This window comes from Chiloscyllium plagiosum, unplaced genomic scaffold (assembly GCF_037043375.1).
Source record: "Chiloscyllium plagiosum isolate Xiang-an unplaced genomic scaffold, Cpla_swu_hap1 HiC_scaffold_5, whole genome shotgun sequence".
NCBI lineage: Eukaryota > Metazoa > Chordata > Chondrichthyes > Orectolobiformes > Hemiscylliidae > Chiloscyllium > Chiloscyllium plagiosum.
Window position 1 is genome coordinate 40,125,827 of NW_028270143.1, and position 23,020 is coordinate 40,148,846.

Sequence of the window (23,020 nt, forward strand, 5' to 3'; positions counted from 1 at the left end):
TGTGCAGTGATAACGAGGTCAACTGGGGGTGAGGGGGGGGAAATTTATAGAATATGAGTTCCCTGATTGGGGCTGTTAATCTGGTCCAATCTGGGAGCCCTGGCTGATAGGTAAGAACAGGAGTGTCAGACGTCCTGTTGACTTTAGGAGCTGGCTCTGGGAGAAGCTGGATTACTGTCATAGATTCTCCATGTGTAAGGACAGGGTGACTTTGTGAAGGGAAAGCAGCCTCTGTGGAGGTATTTTAATATGACAATGAAAAGGACTTCCCTGAAGAACTTGTTCGCAGCAGTTCTCTTTACATTGGGATAAGCATTTCTGGCATCATGACATTATTTGGGAAACTTGACTCGTTCGATCCTGCTGTCGAAGACTGGGCTCAATATGTGTTCAAAGGTTGGTAAGGGTTTCAGGATGTCTGCTGAATGTTACTTTTCTTCCCAGTAAAAGAAGATTGACAGAAATAGACTGAACATTTTTGAAACATTAATTCACATAAATGCATTCTTATCATGGATTTCCACTCTTTCATTTGTGGAAATCTTACAATATTTTATGACAAGTAGCAACTCCAATTTGATTAGATTACTTACAGTGTGGAAACAGGCCCTTCGGCCTAACAAGTCCACACCGACCCTCCGAACAGCAACCCACCCAGACTTACTCCCCTTTCATTTACCCCTTCACCTAACACTACAATTTAGCATGGCCAATTCACCTAACCTGCATGTTTGTGGACTGTGGGAGGAAACCGGAGCACCCGGAGAAAATCCACATAGACACAGGGAGAATGTGCAAACTCCACTCAGACAGATGCTTGAGGTGGGAACTGAATCCGGGTCGATTGGCGCTGTGAGGTATCAGTGCTAACCACTGTGCCACCGTTCCGCCCACCACGGAAGTAGCATTGGGAATGATAATAGGATAGGACATAGTCTAGGTCAGAAACTTAAATGTCACCAACAGTATATCCACTACTGAGTGAGGTGGCCAATTCCTGAAGGATACAACTGCTAGACCAAAACTGGATAAAGTAATGAGCGAATCAACAGAGAAATCTTCACCGATCTGTCAGTGACATATCTACATAGATGCATCTGTCCATAACAGAAGTAGTAGGAGTAACTGTTACATCGCCCTTGTCGAAATGAAATCCAGCCTTCACGTCAAAGATACTCTGCAACATGTTGTATGGCACCAGTGCCTTTCCAAGTGGGGAAATTTAGAACAGAAGCCAAAACAGTGGAATCAGGCTACAGGACTTTAGCGATTCTACAAACAGCACTGATCAAATCAAAACTCTGCAATTCTGCCACATGCAGCCATGAATGGTAGTACACAATTCAGCAACGAAGCAGAGGAGGCACCACCTCAAATATCCCAATCTTCAATACTGGGCAATAAAACACAACATTGCAAAAGGTGAAAATGAAGTATACCCATCAATTTAAGCCAGAAATGCCAAGTGAATTGATCCAGCTTGGCTTCCTCTCAAGGACCCCAGCTTCACAGATGTCGAACTTCTGCTGATCCATTTTACTTTACACTGTATCAAGAAATGGCTGGAGTCACTGGATACTGTAAAGGCAATGAGTCCTGAAAACATCCTGACAGTAATTTTGAAGACTCCTGTTTCAGAAGTAGTCATGCCCCAAGCCAAGATGTTTTACTATATCCAGTGCTTACCCGATAGTATAAAAATTACTTGGGTAATCCACTCCAGAAAAATAAGAGCAAAAACAGTCTACCCAACTATTGTCCAGTCAGTCTATTCTCAATCATCAAAGTGACAATAAATATTATTCACAGTGTTATTAAGTGCCAGTTACACAACAAAAGCTGCGCACTAATGCTCAGTTTGCATTCCATTAAACCATTCCTTTGCTCCTTGTAGTGCTTAATGGTGTTGATCTGTATTTGATTCTATTGGGCTGTTCATGGATCCTTGTTATAGTGCCTGACTGCTTAAGCCTGTGGATATCGCTAGTCAGTCAAGGGTTTGAAATCACAGAACCAGTTTATACTTCTGACAGTCAAAAGAGCTACATAACAGAGGAACAAACAGACATGGACAACTAAGGAGCTAAGGGACAGTATAAAACTATACTCAGTACAATTCAATACAACACAGGAACAGGCACTATGGCCCACCAACTAAAAGGAAGGACACACAAAAATGCAAAAAAAGACATGATCCTGACAATGGGAAAAATGCAAAGACCAGCAAAGGGTTAAAAAGCATCTAATGAGAGCTATTAAACGGCATTATGAAAGGAACTTGCAAGGGACTTCAAAATCAATAAGAATAAATTTTATAGTTACATAAAGCGAAAGTTGGTGGTCGGGAGAAAATTTGACCGACTAAAGACCCACTAAAGAAAGTGGGAATATTGTCAATGACTATTGCGGAAAGACAGGCATGTTAAATAATTACCCTGCCTCAGTATTTACAGTAGAAAAGGAGAAAGGCTCGGAAGTCTTGAATAAATTAATAGTGGATTGAAGAGAAGTACTAGGTAAAATTAGTAGGAGTAAAATATCAATAAAGAGGGCTTAAAGAGTGACAATTTCTCAGGACATATTGGTTTCCATTGAGTTTTAAAGGAAGTAAGGGATTACATTGTACATACCCAAAGTATAATCTTTCAGAGTTCCCTAGATGCAAGAGTTGTCCCTCCAGATTGGAAAATTGCACATTACTCTGCTTTTTAAGAAGGGCAAAAGACGAAAACCAAAGAATTACAGATCTGCGAGCTGAACGTGTGTTGGGGAAACCGTGGAAGACTATCATTAACTGAATACACCGAAAAGCACTGGTGCATTGCGAGATTCAGCATTGATTCATGAAGGTAGTTTATGACTGACAAGTCTTGATGAATTTTTTGAAGGTAGTGGACAGGAAAATGTCTATGGATATTGTTTATATGGACCTTCAGAAGGCATTTGATAAAGTCCAACATAAGGGGAATGTTATTGAAGGTAGAAGCTCTTGGAATTGAGTGAATATTATTAACATGGCTGGGAAATTGGTTGAGTGGCAGGCGACAGAAAGTAGGGATAATGGGCAGGTACTCAAATTGGCAGGATGTGACCAGTGGTGTCCTACAAGCATGTGTTTTAAGGCCTCAATTATCCAGGTTATTTATTAACAACTTGGATAATGATATCGGAAGTCATATATTCAAATGTGTTAATAACACACAGAGTCAGAGAGCAGTGAGGCAGTGAAGATAATAGCATAAAATAATCAAGGGACATTGGGTGAATGGGTAAAACAGTGAGAAAAACTGTAAAGTACAATGAAAAGCTTTTCCACTGTCACTATATTCCAACATTTTGAATAGTTTAAGAATAAGAAGGAGCAACATAAAGCTTAAAGAGAGTCTATCAGTTCTGAATCAGCAGATCATTAATGACGCCTGTACTGCTATTCCTCCTCCTGCTTGCTGAGCCCAATCAATGTTGACATTGCCACTCTTCAAGTGCCATCTTTCGCTGCTGGGCTAATTCTTCTCCGCTACTGCCCCGCCGTCGCCTCCACCAGACCAACCAACATTGATGTCGCGTCTCTCATCATGGGCTTACCTTGTCCATGCCGCTGTGATGCCCTTCTGCCACCACTTCGCCGATGCCAATGTGGGAGCCAACCCACGATGAAGTCACTGATCTTTAGGTACCAACTTTTGCTGCGGGGCCTACCTCACTGATCTCGCCTCTGCTGATGTAGCAGCCGACAATTCTGGTGCCAGGTTCCGTGCTCAGCCCAGAAAAGGAAGGAAGGGCTCACTCGAGTCCGCTGTGGGCTCACTTGCTGCTGCTATAAGGTCCACGCTGGGCCTACTTGCTGCTGTCAATACTTTCTGAGCTCAGAACAGGAGGTAATTAGAGGAAAAGAGAAAGAAAGAAAGAAAGAAAAGACAAAGGAAAAGCAGTCGGAGCAAATAACCATGGCTCAAGAGCCCTCCTCTGCTGCCAACTTGTTCACCTTATTATACAAATTAGGCCTGTTTTCCCCAGATTTTAGAAGGTTAAGGGGGGGGATCTGACTGAAGTCTTTAAGATAATAACAGGAAAAGACAGGGCAGATAAGAATAAATTATTTCCACTGTTTGGAGATCCTAGAAGTAGGGGGAATTATCTAGAAATTAGGGCCAGGCTATTCAAGGGAGATCTTGGAAGCACTTCTGGACCTAAACGGTGGTAGAGATTTGGAACTTTGCTCCACAAATGCGAGATCAGTTGTTAATTTTAAAATTGAGAAGGATAAATTTTATTTAAGCTGAAGTTTTAAGGCATATGAGCCAAAGGCAGATATGTGGAGTTAGGTCACAGATCTATCATGGTCTCATAGAATGACACACAGACTGTTCATATGTTCTTACGTTCATTGACAGCACCTTCTAAACATGTAATTTGCACAAATTTAGATGGATAAGGAAAGCAGGCAGATTGGAATACCATCACCTGCAAGTTCCCTTCAAAGTCACACACCATCTGGATTTGGAACTATACTGCTGTTCCTTCACTGTTTTGGAAACTTCCTTCCTAACAGCAGATGCACCTGCAGCCCACAGACTGCAAAGGTTCAAGAAGGCAGCTTATTACCACCTTTATAATGGCAATTAGGGGTGGACGACTTGGCCTAGTCTGTAAATCCCACATCTGTGAAAGAATAATAAATTCTGCGCCGAATGTTACTTCTATTATTTTGCTAAGCGTTTGCTTTTGTCTCCGTTCCAAGTGCTTTCTTCAGTTAAGTGCTCGAGGGCATGATGGAGGTCGATGTCAAAGTGGTGCCCACTGCTCATTTCTTCACTTTCTGTCACAAGATCACTTGTATTGGACATGACAGACAATGTCAAAGTCTTCTTGCCCCAAGGAAGAAGCATTCCATCTGGTAGGCTCACTTGGAACTGACAGAACCCATTATAATCAGGCTGTTGCACTTTACAGTGCCAAAGATGGAAGCTGCAACCTTCTGCCACTGACTTTTACAAACCCACATAATAATTGTTCAGTTTATGCTAACTTTTCTGTGGTTGTATGAAATGTAGCGATTTAAATCTGGATGATTCATTCATTGAATTCTCATTTACTGGTTATAAATCAGTATTGCATTACATCATGTTGACATCCTGTATGAATATACTATATAGAACACTCCACAGAATTAACACTTAGAAGGACACTTTCAGTTTCTGTGCTTGATTTCCTTATACGGCAATTTTAAAATGTGTTATCACGAGGCTGAGATGCACACCTTGTCGTATGGGGTCCTATGATGAAAAGACCATGCATTGGCATTCCAACTGCCAACACAGTAGCTCAATGAAATCTGGTTTGAAAGTAACAGGGATCCCATTAGGTCAGTGGTAAGTACTCCTTTATGAATTCAGAATTGTTTCTTTAAATCACACAAATTAAGTTTGGACCTCTTTGGTCCCAAGCTTCCTACTGTGAGGTTTTGCAAATTCATTTCCTCCCCCATTATTTGCTTCACCTGTTAGCTGACAACCTATGTTCAATCACAATCATTAATATCCTGCAGTTTGCAACAACTGGCCAGTGATGTAAATGAGGCCTGGTCAATAAGAACCCACCAAGGAATTAAAATTTTCCTTTACATTTTTCATTTCCTCCAATTTTCTCTCCATGCCTGAAGGCACTGATTTGATTTAATGTGCAGTTCCACAGGTGTTGAGTATTCACTCAGACTTCACTCAAGCATTTTTTCCAATTCTGAGCATAAGGGCGCTTTTCAATCTTCAAGCTGTCAAATCTGAGGCTGATCTAGTCTTCACATGATACACACATTTTTCAGCTTCAATATCTACAGTGAAAATCCTGTAAGGATTTTGCTCTCCCTTGGAACACTGAATGAAATATTTTCATTCTCTTGTGGGACATGGGTGCCACTGGCTGGCCAACATTTATTGTCCATCCCTAATTGCCCTTGAGAAAGTGATGGTGAGCTGCCTTCTTGAACCACTGCTGTCCGCATGCTGTGAGTTGACCCACAGTGCCCTTAAGGAAGCAAATTTCAGGATTTTAACCCAGCAACAGTAAATAAAACAATATATCACCTCCACCCTCAGCCTGGCTAAACTCAGCTTATCAGCACACCCGGAAATCAATTGTTTATGAGTCTATCCAATACAGTCCTGTACCGGATTATGTATTTTCCAAATGTGTTGAGCCAAATACATGCTGTCAGTACAAATGAATAAGAAAAATAACAGTTTAAATAGATATTATGATTATCTACAAATTATTTTCTGTAACAGTGATTTTCTGTGAATTAAATAATTTGCTGATATAATCAATTTCTCTTTTTTAAACATCATTAAGCCAAATGAGCTCTGTTAGTATTCTGCTCTTTCCTTTCGGGTGTCAATAATGTGCTGGCCTTTTCAAGTTTTTTTTCTGTTAAATTTAAACTTTCAAATAATCGTTCTCTTTTCCTTGACTGACCGTTGAATCACAGAGTATGCTGCTGTTTTTTTCAATTTTCTTTATGCTTAAGCTTGCTATTCTTGTGTCAAGTTACACACTAAAATTATCTTCTGTCTTTGTTAGTCATGTGCTTATCATCTGTATTTTGCTGTAAGAACCTCTTCAAAAGCATTCCCAGAGGACCCAGCCTCCAGCATGCAACGCTGCTCCACTTTGCAAGAGAAAAATACTGCAGTCCTGCTTAAATTAAACATCAAAACCCAGCTGTATAACAGCAGAACCTGAGAGCCAATGCTTTCATACACTTTAATATAATAGTTTACTGGAAGTATTAGTTTATTGATGCTTATGCACTATGACTTGTGGTAACTTTATTTTCCAGCAATATGGTTTTCAGTTTGTCTCATTTATATAATACATTTGAACTGTAATTGAGTGAAACAATTCAATCAATATTCTCTTAAATCAGGATATGCTAATAAGCAAAGGATTCCCTTCGCCTTCTCGATATTGTACAAGTAAACATTTGGGGGAGGATTTTACTGTCACCATTGAGTGAAAACATTACCGTCTTGACATGAAAACTGCAGAGAAAGCTAAACAATTTGTACTCTCTTCCAACTGAGCCCATAGCATTCTTGGGATGTGACAAGGTCAGCATTTGTGACTTATCCTCACTGGGCCTAGAAAGGGTGGTATGGAGCTATATTTCTGAATTACAGTGTTGATAGGTAAGAAATACTGGGATTTTGACCTAGCAACAATGAAGGAATATCAATATAGTTCCAAATGGGAATGGTGTGTGGCTTGAGAAGAACTTGTATTTGGCAGTATTTTCATGTACCAGCCACTCTTGTCCTTTTAGATGGCTACATATTTGGAAGGTGCTGTCAAAGAACCCATGGTGTATTATTCTGGAAGGATCTACCACTGGACACCTATCAAGATTTTCTGGTTCATTAGGTCGTCTCTCTTATTTTGAGAAACTGCAAGAATCAGGAGTGATCCTCTGTGTTTCATAAAATTAATGTTCATCTTCTCCCTCCAGGAATGTCCTTTTCCCTCACCTCTCTGACATTATGTACCTATCTTGATACTGGTTGGCATCAACTCTGCCACCTAACTACACTATGATTGGTGGTCAATGAGCAGCATTGGGTATCTAGTTGGTATTCTCTATTCGTCAGAACATATCAAATAAAATTTGATCTTGCACCTCTTTAGGACTGATCAGCACAGATACCCAAGACCTAGACAACAATGTTGGTCTTAAAAAGCATATCCAAGGAAAGAAAGTCAGTAAAGAAAAAAGTGTTAATAAGGGAAATCTGGAATATAGAGCCAGGACAAGGGAAAACACAGGCACCAGTGCTGGAGGGATTAAAATAGAAGATACGCAAGAATGCGGAATTGGAGGAGCATTATAATGTTAGAGAATTGTGGAGGTGAAGGAGATTACAGAAATAGAGAGTGGTGAGGCTATGGAAGGGTTTGAAAATGCCTATAAGAATTTTAAAATTGATGTCGACAGACTGGGAGCCAAAGTAGGGTCAGGAAGATTCATTTGTACAATTTAGAATGTGGGCAGCAGAACTTCGGATGAGCTCAAATTGATAGCGGGTGGAAATCGGGTTGTGTTTAAGTTAAGCGCATCGTTGGAATCATCCAAACCAACTCAGTCTCTTTTTCTGAGGCTAAGGAACATCTGTAAATCTTATAATTATATTAAGCTTACCAAAATAGGAGATAACATAGATATAAGAGTTGATAATACACACCAAGTATAAATGATTTGTCCCAATCTGTAGGTGTAAAGAATGATGTAACAGTCTCCACCAAAGAATTGTCCATAAGTACTGGGGTCGACAGGAATCCGACCATTGCTCTCAACTCGCCAAATCTAGAACAGGAGAGGTTTGTTAATACTCGTATTCAAATGCACATTCTCAATAAAAAGCATCATGCAACTCCAAACTGTCTCAGCTTACTACATAGTTGATGAAGAATGTTTGTGAACGATCGATACTCTGCTCAGTAAGTTCTGATATTGACATATGGAATAAGAAATTATGAAAATTCGCATTTGCAAAAATATGTTCCAAAATACTTCACAAATAACGTATTAACTTTGAGCTGCAATTACTGATACATATATTTTAATAATTGCAGAACAATTATGGTGTGGCAGTTATGGCAATAGCAATCCAGATGCCCAGGCTAATACTATGGGCATGAGTTCAAATTCCACCATGACATTTAGTGGAATTTAAATTCAATTAATTAATATGTTCTGTTAATTTTTAAAAGTCTGGAATTGAAAAGCTAGTATTAATAAGAGTGACCATGAAACGATCATCAGTTGTTGCAAAAACTGTCTGGCTCACTAATGTTCTTTAGGGGAGAAAATCCAGCATTCTTAACGACCTGGCCTACAGTGAACACAGACTCACTGCAATGTGGCTGAGTCTTAACTGCTCTCAAGGGCTACAAGTGATGAGCATCAAATCCTGGCCGTGCCAGCAATGCCTACAACCTTGATAGTATAAGGCTACTACCACTGGGCAGGAAATGGTTAGTAATGAGCTGTCCAATTTTCCTCACAGTTATTATGTGATTGTCACGGTATTAACCAGTTAGACTTCAATGGTGTCTTCTGGTGCTGTATAGTCATATTTTCACGAAACCCAAAAACTGCTTGCCCTTAAAACAGAAGGGATAATCGGAATGAGCATCAAATTTAGTTATTATCATGCGTTCTTTGGCAAAATGTACAAAGTGACATTTTCAGAACCCAAGGACAGGAGTAACCAAGCTTCCTGTCAAATCGTCAAACTACAAAGGATGGGACATATTTTTAATAAAAATTATGATTGCTTTTCACAATTCACTGCTATTGAATTATATATTCAGCACCAACCTGGGGGAAGTTATGGCCCGGTTGTATTATCACTGGATGTTAATCCAGAGGCCCAAGTAATGTTCCAGGGAACTGAGTTCAAGTCCTGCCACGGCAGATAGTCAAAATTGAATTCAAGTAAAATCTGGAATTAGCACTTTAATGTTGACCATGTATCCATTGCTGGTCGTTTGGAAAAAAAATCCATTTGGTTTACTGATGTCCTTTACGGAGGGAAATTTGCCTACATGTGGCTGTGTTAAACTGCCCTCTGGACAATTAGGAATGAGGCAATAAATGCTGGCCTAGCCAGCGGCGCCCTCTTCCTGTGAATAAAGAAAATGCCACTTCCAATGTTATAGATTGTCTCATACAATAGGTTCGATAATCTAAAAAGGATCAAAACACTTCAATCACAAAAAAAGCAAGCTTAGATCATAATAATGCATTTTGTATGACCCTCAGATTAAAATATCACAGGTATTTCTCTCTCTCGCTCTAATGAGACAGCAACTCTATGGCCCAGTAGGATTAAGTGATTTTACCTTTACACAAGACTGTGTTTTTATATGGAGCCATTTTTTAAATGCAGGCCTTCCAAATAGCTTTGAGAATCCTATTTCTGATCCAAACCAATTCATGGAGAGGGGCCCCTCATTACAGACTCATCCAGGAATCCACAAACACAGCAGTGATGTTCTTAGAAACCATGTCCCATTTCACATCAGTTTGTGTGCAGTATTCTGAAGTTTAAATGTCCAGCAGCAAGGTGAGCCACTCTGACAGCATCTCTGAAAGGCTAAATATGCCAGGTACATGAGAGATGTGGATGGGAGGTGTGTGTAAGTAAGGCGGAGTTAGGAGCGGACAGGGAGCAGGTAAATGAGGGGGCAGGGTGCTAGAAATGCATGCACAGACTAGCTCAGAGAGAAGGGATTGATGGGTGGGAAAAGTGGAATTGAGAATGAGAGGATGGGTGAGGTTTGGGTACGTGTGTCAGGACTGCCCTAGGGTTGTCAGGTCTGGCAATGGGTTGGGATTGGGTCCAATGGGGTACAGGATTGGTGTGGTGGGCTGTCAGTCCAGGAAGGTGTGTGGGTCAAGTTGGGGAGGGTGAGTGTTAAATTGGGTTGGCAGGCAGTGAGGAATGATAGGTAGTGGTTGTGGACCCTGTCAAGGAATTGTGTCAGGACAGCTGGGGAGATGGGTATCGGTCGTAGTGAGGGGTTGGAGGTCTGTGACGATCAGCGGTGGAGGTGGTGGCTCCCCTGTAGTTGGAGGATTTCAGTGGTGAGTCAGGGGTTCAGTTTAATAGTTACCCAATGGTTAGAGTATGTTTTAAAGTCTCAAACATTCCCTAGGTTAATATTATTCTTAAGCAAGCCATAACTCTCTTAAATCCCTGATTTCAAAGGACTTTCCCAGAGAGCTCCACACGGAGGGGAATTGCCCAAGAAATTTGTCTGCTTTCATGGTAATTCCCAGAAAGGCAGCTGCATCTGGGACTCCAGACTCCAATGCTCACATGATGCACTGGGCATTGGAATATCCAGCTCAAGTATTCTTTCAATACATTAGTATGGCAAGCAAGGAGAAACCCTTTTATACATAATAGACCTCATATAACAACAATTTGTGCTTATAAAGGGAATTCTATCAAAACTGAAGTTATAGCAAAGAGAGAAGGGACTGGAGGGGGTGGGAGTGTATGGTCAATTAACTGAATATTTATTTTCTTGAATCAAAAATATGGTCGAAACTGCCCAGCAGTTCATGTTGAATGTGGTCTGCATGATGGACTGATCCAATACAAACAAGGAAAGGCCAATGAAATGGTATTTGCTGGCAGCAAAACTGTCTTCTGAAAAAGTATATAGACCATGAAATTGTGGAGTGGACCCTGTGATCAATGCTATAGGCTAAGACAGGGTTAATTGCGGACAACCTCATTATACCCTGGCAAGGGAAAGGACAAATCACCCAGTATTTTCACTCTTGAGCACAATCCAACTGTCCTGTTGGAAATACTGTTATGTGGACTCAAGATAAACACAACATCAGATCTGGCTGAAATGACGATAAACTAAGCTGAAATGACTCAAGGTTGATTATGAAGATTGTGATCATGGAGCATTCCCTTGGAGTTGAAATGCAGTATGAGCCAGCACTTTCAGGAAAGGACTGAAGGTAACAAAGAATGACGAACATTACAGCACAGGAACAGGTCCTTTGGCCCTCCAAGCCTGCGCTGATCCAGATCCTCTATGATGTGAGGGAGAACTGAACCTTAGGACCAAATCCGATCAGAATCCCAGCAGCTAAATGGTATTATAATGTAGCTCCTCAGGCCATTATTATCCAAGTTTCTTATGAGCAGCCTTTTTTTAAAAAATCACTGCACATACATACATACATGCATTCACACACATTTTCATTTTCTCTGTTCCACATGAGGAGTGTGTTACCTCCGTTTTTCCTGAACCATCATCCACCATGTTATGTTTTGCAGCCATCTGAGGAGAGGTGTGCAGTTTTGAAGCATCAAATTTAATTTGCTTGATTTTTGCAATTCTCTCAGTGACGTATACTTTCCCAAATCCCTCGCTTTGACATTTGTCTTTCCAATTCTTAAAGAACTGCTTGAAGGTTGGGGTTTCTCCTCCTTCAGGAAGAACTTGAATCTATAGTGGAAAGCGAAGCTTTAAAGTCAATTCAAGGCAGATTAAAATATCGTACTGTATAGTAGTAGCAAAAGTTGTGCTGACCCCAATATCTTTGCAGCTTCTCAATATTCCCAATTTTCAATTAGCCATTTTAGTATTGACTTTTTGGTTGTCCTTTTATAACTTCAGAGGTGACTTCTATTTTATTTTAACTGAAACCATATTAAACAGCAAATTTTTCAAGGCTAGGACTAGGGGTGAAATAGTCATCTTCAGTACAAGGTAAGCAATGATAGGATATTTCTAAAAGCCACTGATAAGGTCCAACTTGATTTGAGCAATTTGGCTTATTCCTGTTTCTAAATCCTATGCATCTAATATCATTTATTATTTTCAAATGAACAATGAACACATTCCAATCACATTCCAATGAACATATCCATGCATCGGCACCTTATGTTTACATTGCATTGGTATGTGACACCAGTATATATTGTCTGTTATTTCATGAAATACTGTAGCTTCATTTTAAAATTTCTTACCTGGCTATTGGGTGGGTACTTCATTTGTTTTATAAAGTCCTCGGCAGTCTTCATAGCTGTCTTTCTCTCATTTGGGTTTGCATTTTTACCTAAACACCAAAATATTGCATTTTCAAATCAGTAAAGTGGAAAGTTATGATTAGTAGAGTTCATATAAGTTTTCACTTGTTTTCTTTAGCATTTCAGTATTAGATTGAGTCACATTTATTGTTTCAATCATTTTTATACAGATTGTATTTTCCTGATTGAGCAGCTCTGGGTCTTTTGCCAGTCTAAAGAACTTTTCAGACCAAGGGAAATCAAATATATTCAATGCACAAGCATCTTAAATGTGAAGACCTCAGTTTGATTTGTATCAATCACATGCCTAAAGGATGAATGACTTATGCTAGTCTTTTGAAATAAGGTAGTCCTACATATTGTATATGTACATTATCTTTAAGATAATTTATTTTTCAGAACTCCTTGTGGTATGTATGTACAATGTTGAGACTCTGCTCAGCTCCTGGTCTGCTTTGGTTTATAAGCCATACTTTGAAATTAAATAGCTGTAATGTCTGCTCGATAAATTGTAACATATTGTTGATCAATAAACTGTCTTTTTAATCCACTGCAGTCCCATCAATATAGGAATATTCATCGTGCTTAGGAAATGTGTTTCATAGTTTTGACCTAGCAACAGTGAAAGATGCTGAAAGACATGGAATGAAACTTGCTGTTTGTTGTGTTCCATGTATCTGTTGTCCTTGTCCTTTTAGGAGGGAGCAGTCACCAGTTTGGAAGATGGTGTCAGAGAAGCCTTGATGAGTTGTATACAGTATACACTGTTGCCACTGTGTGTCGGTGGTGAAGAGATGAATGTTGAAGGTGGTGGATGGTGTGCCAATAAAGCATTCTGCTTTGCTCTGGAAACTGTCACATTTCTTACATGTTGTTGGAGCTGTACTCATCCAGGCCAGTGGGAAGTATCCCATCACATTCCTGACTTGTGTCTTGTGGATGGAGGAGCTGTATGTCAACTGGTTGATCAGTCAACTTTTATTTCCTTTGGGACATTTCAACATGAAGGTCCACCAGCACTTTCTCAGGGTAACTTAGGATAGGACCTAATTAATCCTCAAAGAGCAATTATTAGACCATTATCAGTAACATATCAATGATGGAAAACATTGTGTTGTTGAGGCCTATTCTCAAACAGCCAGCAAGCAAGTCAGTATTGTGTGTAAAACCTGATCCACAGTCTTAAATCATGCACAATTATAGGATATAACTCTTTATGTCTTTATTTGTTAAAACATCAGGGAATGTTGAAAACACAGGTTGCTGGTCAGCAACAAATCCTTAATGAGAGTCAAATGATCAGGGTGTGCACTGGATTCATAGCAAGTAAGAGGAAGTCAAAGGTATATTGTCGAAATGAACAAGATATCTAGTTTATTTCTTTCTTGTTGCTAAATATTTCAGATTTTGCTTAACATTCTTTATCTCAAAGGGAATTATTGAGAAGGGATATGCATTTCACATTGGACAAGACTACAGGAAGCAAGCAGTGAAACAGTCACCATCAGAAGCATCAACCATTGCAATTTTGTAACCCTATAGAGTCAATTACCCTGGAGATAGATGTCTCAAAGAAAGGTCTAGGAGCTCATACTCTAAAAAAAGGCAAACTCATTGCATTAGCTTCGAAAACTCTGTGGGTATTATCCATCATCCATTTCACTTCAATGATACCATGGTGAATGAAAAAAATAGATATATCAAACGTGCCAACTCCCAGGTCAAAGATGAGAACATTGTGCTCTCCTCTTTCTTTCTTGTTGGCACAACAGTTAGATGAATGGAAAACAATGTAGGTTTGTTCCAGTTTTCTAACTGCTTCCTGGTCCTGTTGCATCAGCTCCAAGATCCCAAACACAAACAGGAACAACAGACAATATCACTGATGACTATGGGAAATCAGAGTCATCTCCAGGCAAAAGCATCATCATGAAATCTGGATGTTTCAGTAAATTACCTATACATTATATAGAATCATAGGTTCATTCATCATCGTAAAAATAATTACATTTTCTTCTGGAAAGGAGGGGAATGTTGTACGTATACCTTGTGCTTAAGGTCATCATGTAACGTATGTACACAATATTGTGACTCTGTTCGCCAATTTGCTTTGCATTTATAAATACATGCCTCCGTTGGCTTGCTGTAATATCTGCTTCATAACTTGTCATCTTATGGTTTTAAATATAGTAACCCAAAGTTAATCATTGCTGATGAATGACTAATTATTAGACAATTACCATTCACATAAATGTGACACCACTAACTGGTTAAGGACTGACATAATTCTAAATTCTCTTAACTGAATAGAATTGTCACTTTGAAGAATTTTTTTTCCCAAGGTCTCTATGACTATAACACATAATAAGCCTTCAAAAATATTGACTGAGAAACCAAACCTAGTTGTCTGAAATGTAATGCACGTGTTTACCACAGGGATACTATCCATCCATCTAAAGCTAGAGGACATTAGCAGTCTTTGGCAGAAGTCAAGGTTTGTTGAATTATCAGCTGTGCATGTGGTCACTGCAATAGTGCAACTCACTATTGTTGCACGCACTCACCAGCAGGTGGGGCTGTTGGTCAGTTGGTCAAAGATTGTTGTGATGTTATCTTGGAGAAAAGAATCTCAGCAAAGCTACAGGCACTGCCCTGTTCCATGCTCACTCCCCACTTCAAAGGGAGCATCCACCCCTCTCTCTTTAATCCCTGAGCCACAGGAGAGAGGCAATACCAACATTGACCTGACTTACTGCAGATTTGTATGGCTCTGTTAACAGTTGGCTGACTCGGCACAAAGGATCAACCCACTTGACAGTTATCACTCATCAACGAGCCAGTTTTTTAAAAAAATTCAGTTCAATCCCAGTGGCCTTGAATGTTTTCCCTCTCCTCCCTCCAGTGGACAGTGAGAAGCTGGTTATTAAAGAGCTAACAACTCTCTATTTCCTACTAGTTGCCCCTCTGAAGCACCATAATGAGCAGTACATTAAGACTAGCAAGTGTTAAAAACCAGCTTTCATGGCCGAAGAGCAAACACCATCATTTGTTGTAGAGTAGCTCCACCTACTGGAGACTGGAAGTTTCAGTAACAGCCATCCCTCCCTTAAAATCCAAGCAAATTAAGAACCAAACTCTGGATGCACATTGTCAGACGCACTCATTCTAGGAAGCAACAGTTCTCATCACCAGTTTAAGCTCTCAGTTTACATTCAGCGTGCCTGTATTTCAGAAAATGGAGAGAACAATATCCATGCATCGGCACCTTATGTTTACATTGCATTGGTATAAAAATGTCGGTGAGACCAAAGGTAAATTAAGGGCACATTTTGTCGAGAATCTTATCCAGGCCCGTGGGGCCAGGCTGACCTCCCAGTTACCGCTCATTTCAATTCCTCTCCCCATTCTCTCTCTGACATGTCCATCCCTGGCCTCCTCCATAATCACAATGAATCAGACCACAAATTGAAGGAACAACACCTTTATCTTCCACCTGAGCAGCCTGCAGCCCACAGGACTCAATATTGAGTTCTCCGATTTCAAATAACCTCACTTTCCTTCCCCCAACTCCCTTTCCAGCCCCTCTCCTTCCCTTCCACCCCTCCGACTGACCCCTCCTTCCAACTACCAACTGTACTCATTCCTCCCATTGACCAACCAGGTCGTACCCACCACCTGTATTCACCTATCAGAGCTTCAGCACTTTGCCCCCCCAACCCACAACCCTTCCCCCCTCTCTTTGTCTCCAGCTCCCCTCACCCTATTCCAGAAGAAGGGTGACACCCAAAACATTGACTTCTCCACCTCCAGATGCTGCCTGGTTTCTCCCAGAACCCTGCTTGTCTACTTTGGATACCAGCATCTGCAGTTTTTTTGCCTCTATAAAAATGTCTTGAGCAATATAAATGTAAAGACCTGCCTTGCAGTCCAAAATCAGAACTGCTGAAGCATTTATTTTGAGGGCAATGTTATTCAGAGGTTTTTTTTTTAATAATCATTCAAGGGAGGTAGACCTTAAACATTGCTAGCTAGGCTCCCATTTATTGCCCTTGTGTAATTACACTGGAGACCAAACTGCAATGTAAACATAAGGTGGTGAGCTGTCTTTTGAAACTGATGCAGTCGGTATGGTATAGGAATACTCATAGTGCTGGGGAGTTTCAAGATTTTGACCCAGCGACAAAGAATGGCAATATATTTGAGTCAGATGCTGAATGGCTTGGAATGAACCTTGCAGGCTGTAGAGTTTCCATCAGAGTATCTCTCAGAGGAGTCTTGGTGAAATGTGGCAGTGCACCTTGTGTATGGTACACACTGTTGCCAATGCGCATCAGTGTTGAAGGGAGTGAATATTGAAGGTTTTGGATGGTGTGTCAATCAAGCATGCTGCTTTGTCCTGGATGGTGTCACATTTCTTGCCCTCATCTAGGCCGGTGGGGAGTATTCCTGAATTGTGCCTTATGGATGGTGGAGCTGTTTGTCTAAGAGTTGATCGGTGAACTTTATTTCCTTTAGGACACTTCAAGATGAAGGTCTACCAGCACTTTCTCAAGGTAACTGAGGATGGTCAATAGATGCCAACCACCCAGGAACATCCACGTTTCATTGATGAATATTCCAACTCCTGCTGCTCCCACTGACATAAAGCAGCAACAATTGTTTTCAACATCACAACTAGCTCATCAGTTACTACTCCACTTGTAGAAAGTAACATTGATTATAAGTAATGATCTGATGCCAGGCAGTACAGGTTTGGGTGGCTAAAGGTGAAGTAAGCATGATCCAGGAATGAGAGGATTAGCTAAAGATTAAAGGATCAATGACATTTCATGAAAAAGTTTCCAAACCAACAACACCAAAAAAGGCAATTTGTCTGACGTGTTTGCGATTGATCTCATGCACTCGGCTCAAATTTGTATTAACTTTTCTGCACAAACTCGGAAATAACACTGTGAAAAGCAGTTCATTAGATGTAAAATATTTTGGGGCATACTGAGAATGTAGTAAAGCTCTATGCATTTGGAAGATTTTTATTTCTTGTTTGTTAACTTAAAGTCAAGTTAAGTTTATATTAACGAATCATATCTTTTGGTCTCACAGTTTGATATTTTTCATTTTTTTAACAATAGTGTTCTAAATGGAAAACAAAGGAACTGTAGTACCGCTAATACCCTGTTGGTGGTGGTGTTGCCTACAAAAGCTTTTCCTAATAATGTTTTGGCACAAATGGGTAATACTCAGTGATTTACAATTTGCAAAGTGGATGGAAGTTTGGTGGAGTCTACTTTTCTCTTCAGCCAAAAATAGGCTGGGCGTTGAAGGAAAAGGTTTATATCTCTCCAACACAATTCAATTATACAATTTCAAAACATGTCTCAACCATACTGATGGGAGATGGCTTGTTTATACACTGGGAAACTTGCTCTCAATTTATACCGATAAACAGGGAATCTGCAACAAAGCTGGCCTAGTGGTCATCCTGATTGATGGAATTTCATATCAATTATTTTCACAAAGTTGCGGAAACTGCACATCGTTAGCTAACACCTAAACACTTTTGTCTATCTTCATATAGCCAACAATTCTTTGTCATGTAAATATTAAAAGAGATCATTAGTCATAGAACCTGCTGGACAAAAATTCTATCCCTCTGATCTGCACACACCAGTTGCCTTGTGCAACACAGGGTAAAAACTGAGTGAAGTGGTGGTCTGTGGAGAGCTTTGTGGCATTGGGAGTTGCTTACTCTAACTTTTATGCCTTCACTCGGAGTTCTCACTCGGCAGCGGGGAGTTCTCACTAAGCACTGAGTTCTCACTAGGTAGCGGGGAGTTCTCACTAAGCACTGAGTTCTCACTTAGCAGCGGGGAGTTCTCATTAAGCACTGAGTTCTCACTAGGCAGCGGGGAGTTCTCACTAAGCACTGAGTTCTCACCAGGCAGCAGTACGTCCTCACTAGCAGCAGGGAGTTCTCACAAAGTACTGAGTTCTCACTAGACACTGAGTTCTCACTAAGAATTGAGTTCTCAGTAGGCAGCGGTGAGTTCTCACTAACAGCAGGGAGTTCTCATTAAGCACTGAGTTCTCATTCAGCAGCAGGGAGTTCTCACTAAGCACTGAGTTCTCACTAGGCAGCGGGGAGTTCTCACTAAGAACTGAGTTCTCACTAAGCACTGAGCTCTCACAAGGCAACGAGGAGTTCTCACTAAGCATTGAGTTCTCAATAGGCAGCGGGGAGTTCTCACTAAGAACAGAGTTCTCATTAGGTAGTGGGGAGCTCTCACTAGCACTGAGTTCTCATCTGGCAGCGGGGAGTTCTCACTAGCAGCAGGGAGTTCTCACAAAGCACTGAGTTCTCACTCGGTAGCCTCAAGTTGCTAATTAAGCAGAATAATTGCTTCTCAAATACTTTTCTGATAGCCTTCCCGGCCTCATTAATATTCACCTTGCAATGTTACTAACTTGCCAAACAAGCTGGATGGCGAGAATTCACAGCAGGTCTCTGGCAGACTCCGCTTGCCGGTTAAACCTAACAACCTCCACCTTGTATGTGACCAAAGTGCAGCTCAGGGTAAGAGCCATGGGCATCAGCCACTTCCAATTCCAGGGACATTGGCATCTGCCAGGTGCCCATCTTGTGACCATCCTGTCACCTCTCCGTTTCACTCGCAGGCCACCCAGGCAGATTGGCATTGCAGCATACATCAGCAACTGGAGTACACAGGCTGCAGCCGAGAGACTTTGTGCATCTGAACAAGCAACCAGATCAAGGGTTACAGCAGGCTGCATCTCAGGGTGGCTTGTCATCTTTGTGCCAACCTGCATGCTCACAACTTTTATACCTTGTATTGCCTTGCTATGCTGAACCTGTTAACATGTCAGTGCTTCAGACAGAGCCAAAAAGCTAACTTGCCCGCCATAGTGAGGTGCTGCTTAGCACATTCCCAGAGGCATGCTGGGATCTGTCCCGTGGAAGGGGGGAACATGTTGATGAGTGGCATACCAGACAGCGCTGTCGGAAAACAGTGGGGCTGGTCCTCAGTCCAATCGAGGAGGGGTGTTCCAATTCTGTCAGTCATAAACGCAGACTACACACAGTCAAGGATCTTTGTTATGGTTCCTCATCCGCTTGGGTTGCTCACAGTCAGGAGATCTGTCCAACCACAGTCCGGGACTACCAGCAGCCCAGCATTTGGGGCAGCATGAACAATTGGAGGAATCACATACCCTCCAGTGGGGAGCTGAAAATGGCCAGGGCTTTGCTCAGTCTTGTCTCACAGCTGCTCAGGTCTGGGACAAATACAGTCCTTAGGGCTCACATTCAAACTTTCAAAAAAAATGCAAGTGGGACGGTGGGGAATGACTGCCACAAGGAGTGGACGTCAGGGCTGGGAGGAAGAGTGTGGTTGGCTGGGGGAGGGATTTGGGGGTGATGGGTAATGGCACTGGCAGAGGTGTTGACCACTTGCAGTTGAATAGGGGAGGGGGTATGGGAACAGCACTGGAGAGCATGGCAGGTAATGGTTGGGGGGGTGTTAGTGGCTGTGACCACCACCGCGGCTGTAACAGGGAGAGCACGTAGGAACAGGCTGGGCATCATTAACGGGGTAATGCCAGGGTCCTTGGGGCATGGAGGAAAGTTGGAGGCGAAACTCAATGTGATGGCTCTCCACATGGTGGGAGGTGGGTGGAAGTGTGTTGTTGGCATAGTGCGAGGTAGTAGCAGGCACGGAGGGTTTGAGGGAGGTACCTGGTGATCAGATAGAGTTTGATGCTGATAGTGTCCGCCATGATCTGTACTTCCTGCCATCGCACAGAGCAGTCACACCTCAGAGCCCTAAAAGATGGCTGCGACAGTGCCTGAGGTGTGTGCAGTCAGTTTCAGTTTGGTAAAACTGAATATTATAAAACACCACTGTGAGGAGTACAAGGACACTGGGGAGAAATTACACTGGCCGTGATAAAGCTCAGCTGCCTGGGGCGTCACAAACCAGACACAACCTCATTGGCACCCACTTCCAATAGATGAGAACTGGCTACAGCAGATCACTGTGGCCTGTCAAATGGTCATGATGTTGAAATCTGATTCGCACTATGGGAATGAATTTCAACCTCTATTAGTTTTGTTTGTGTTCACTTTTGCTGTCTGTACATAAAAGCTCCATGTTTGATTTCTGACTAATTGTCTGTCTGTATGTGATATTGCCCATCTGGACAATGACAAGATGTGGGTCTACGGTTGGCACTGGGAACAGAGCCACACTGGCTTCCAGGGTGGTAGCCACAGATGAGCAAAGTGCGCGGTGTGATGGCTAAACAGCAGTGAGGGTAAGAGACTAGGGTCATATGTGTGAGGATTGGAGGCCCAGCCAGCTATGTGCTGTGGGCAGCATGGCTTCTGTGCCAGGATGATGCCAATGAGGGACATTGCTGGATGGCCAACACTGTGTTCAGGTGCACCTCAGCCTTTCAAAGACAGTGTGGGTACCGAGGGTGCCAATCTTTTGGTGAATAACCACTGAGTGTTAAGTTGTTCCAGGTATGGTGCCTGGTAAAATGGAGTTGGAATTGGATATGACAGATGCCATAGGGAAGCAGTAGGTAGTCAATGCAGTGAGTTTGCTAATATACAGGGAGAATCCTCACTCGGCTTCACAGCAGACATTCCTCCATAAGACATGGTGCAACTTGGACTTTGGCAGAATTAACGTAAGGTTCAGCCGAATGGTTCTAAAATAAAACTGGGAATACACAAGTACTCAGGAATCCGCAAAGACAAAAGAGCAGGTGAATCCTACTTTAGTAATAATCTTACCCTTCCAAACAAATATCTTTCTGTCTGCGCCATTGTCCAGTATAAAACACTCTTCAGTCAAGAGCAAGTCACATGAGAATGGGTTTTCAGCCGACACCAATGACACCTTCATTGAGCCACTGGCATCTGAGACCTGAAGGAAGAAATGGTAAAAAAGTTATAACTATTGGCACAGAGAAAAGTGCACTCCACTAATTTTCTAGCTACGATTCTGTCTCTATGGCATGGACACTCCAATGAGTTGGCCAATTTGGCCTTAACCATTGGGAGTCCTAAAGTTCTATAACTGTGAAGGAAATCCATGCAGTAATTGGTCCCTTTCATAGCAATATTGCGACTATTTATGACCTTTCTAGTCAGAGTCGCTAGACTGTGATCAGGAGGAGGAATCCTGATAGTTTTGAACCTTGTCATCTGAATTTTCCAAACTCTGATTGCCATTGTAGAGAAAGTCACTGAATTTAGCACAAATCTTCGAGCTACTTCTGAATCTTCACAGTTGTGTAACTTATGATCACAAATTATACGCATTTCCTCATTAAACAAGTGGTGGTAACTCCAATTATAGCAGAAGAGAGAAAGGTGGTTTTGCTGATAGTCTATTTATCAAGGAAATTTCTTGTTTTAATCATGAGATGTAACACCTCCCCATACTGCTGTTAAACATTGTACACTATTTTTCAGTAAGACTATTTAACAAAGGCTTATTACTATAATACTACAATACCCATTCTTTCTATTGCAACATATCCCAATAAAAAGGCAGGAACGAGCTTGCTATGAAATACCTTTCAATAGAGCTGTTCATGCTGAACTGTAATGGCCAGTGGCTAATGTTTGCTCACACAGATACTGAAATTTAAATTCAAAATACACTTTTATCTACCATTAATTAAAATTTAACTAAATTAATTATAATTAGTTGTAGGTGTCTGTATGTCCATCTAATGAATGACATTTATGTTTTGTTATCACTAAGATGTAAATAAACTTTCAATGTGGGGGTGAAATTACTTTTCAGTGACGATGTAAACAGATGATAGTGATTCGGCAGTTTCACATCCACTGACTTTCATGGAAAAGAAAACTGAAGAGTTGAATGGTTTGGCAGTACGCTATCATTGGTTCAGCAATTATGTAGAATATGTATTTCATTCTGAAATACTGTCACAGGATTCTCGGGTGGGGAAGAAGGGGTGGAGTCAAATAGTCTGGCATATCTACAAGTGACAGTGTTGACAGTTCTTTCTAAGCTGTTTACATAATCATTCCTCTCTACTCACTCATGCAAGCAGACTGAAATTTCTGATATAAACATGCTGAATGTTATAATTGTATGATCTCTGCTGCTAACTGCAAACATTTGAAATATGGTTTTGAAAATTGCTGTTCGCCAAAATAGCTATTGAGAACATTTTGACGAAATATTGCACAGGTAAGAGTAAACACTACAGTAAATGTAGAATACCATATAAAGCTTTGCCATTTTCCTGTTCGATATGTCTGCAACATGATCCTCATTGTCATCTCCTACACTCAGTGCTGGCTTGTGACCAAGAACCTACAAAAGAGAAAGAAACACTGTTTTTAT

The 23,020-nt window shown here is 41.2% G+C and overlaps 1 protein-coding gene across 1 annotated transcript in view; it reads right to left on the bottom strand.

Moving 5' to 3' along the window:
* Positions 1-23,020, bottom strand: part of LOC122549799 (scinderin) — a 110,213-nt gene that overhangs the window by 28,950 nt on the left and 58,243 nt on the right. The window contains exons 5-9 of the mRNA XM_043689846.2: positions 22,898-22,990; positions 21,430-21,562; positions 12,555-12,643; positions 11,815-12,030; positions 8,232-8,353 (exon numbers count right to left, since the gene is read on the bottom strand). Of these exons, the coding sequence (XP_043545781.2) occupies positions 8,232-8,353; positions 11,815-12,030; positions 12,555-12,643; positions 21,430-21,562; positions 22,898-22,990 (653 nt within the window). The remainder of the gene's footprint in view (positions 1-8,231; positions 8,354-11,814; positions 12,031-12,554; positions 12,644-21,429; positions 21,563-22,897; positions 22,991-23,020) is intronic.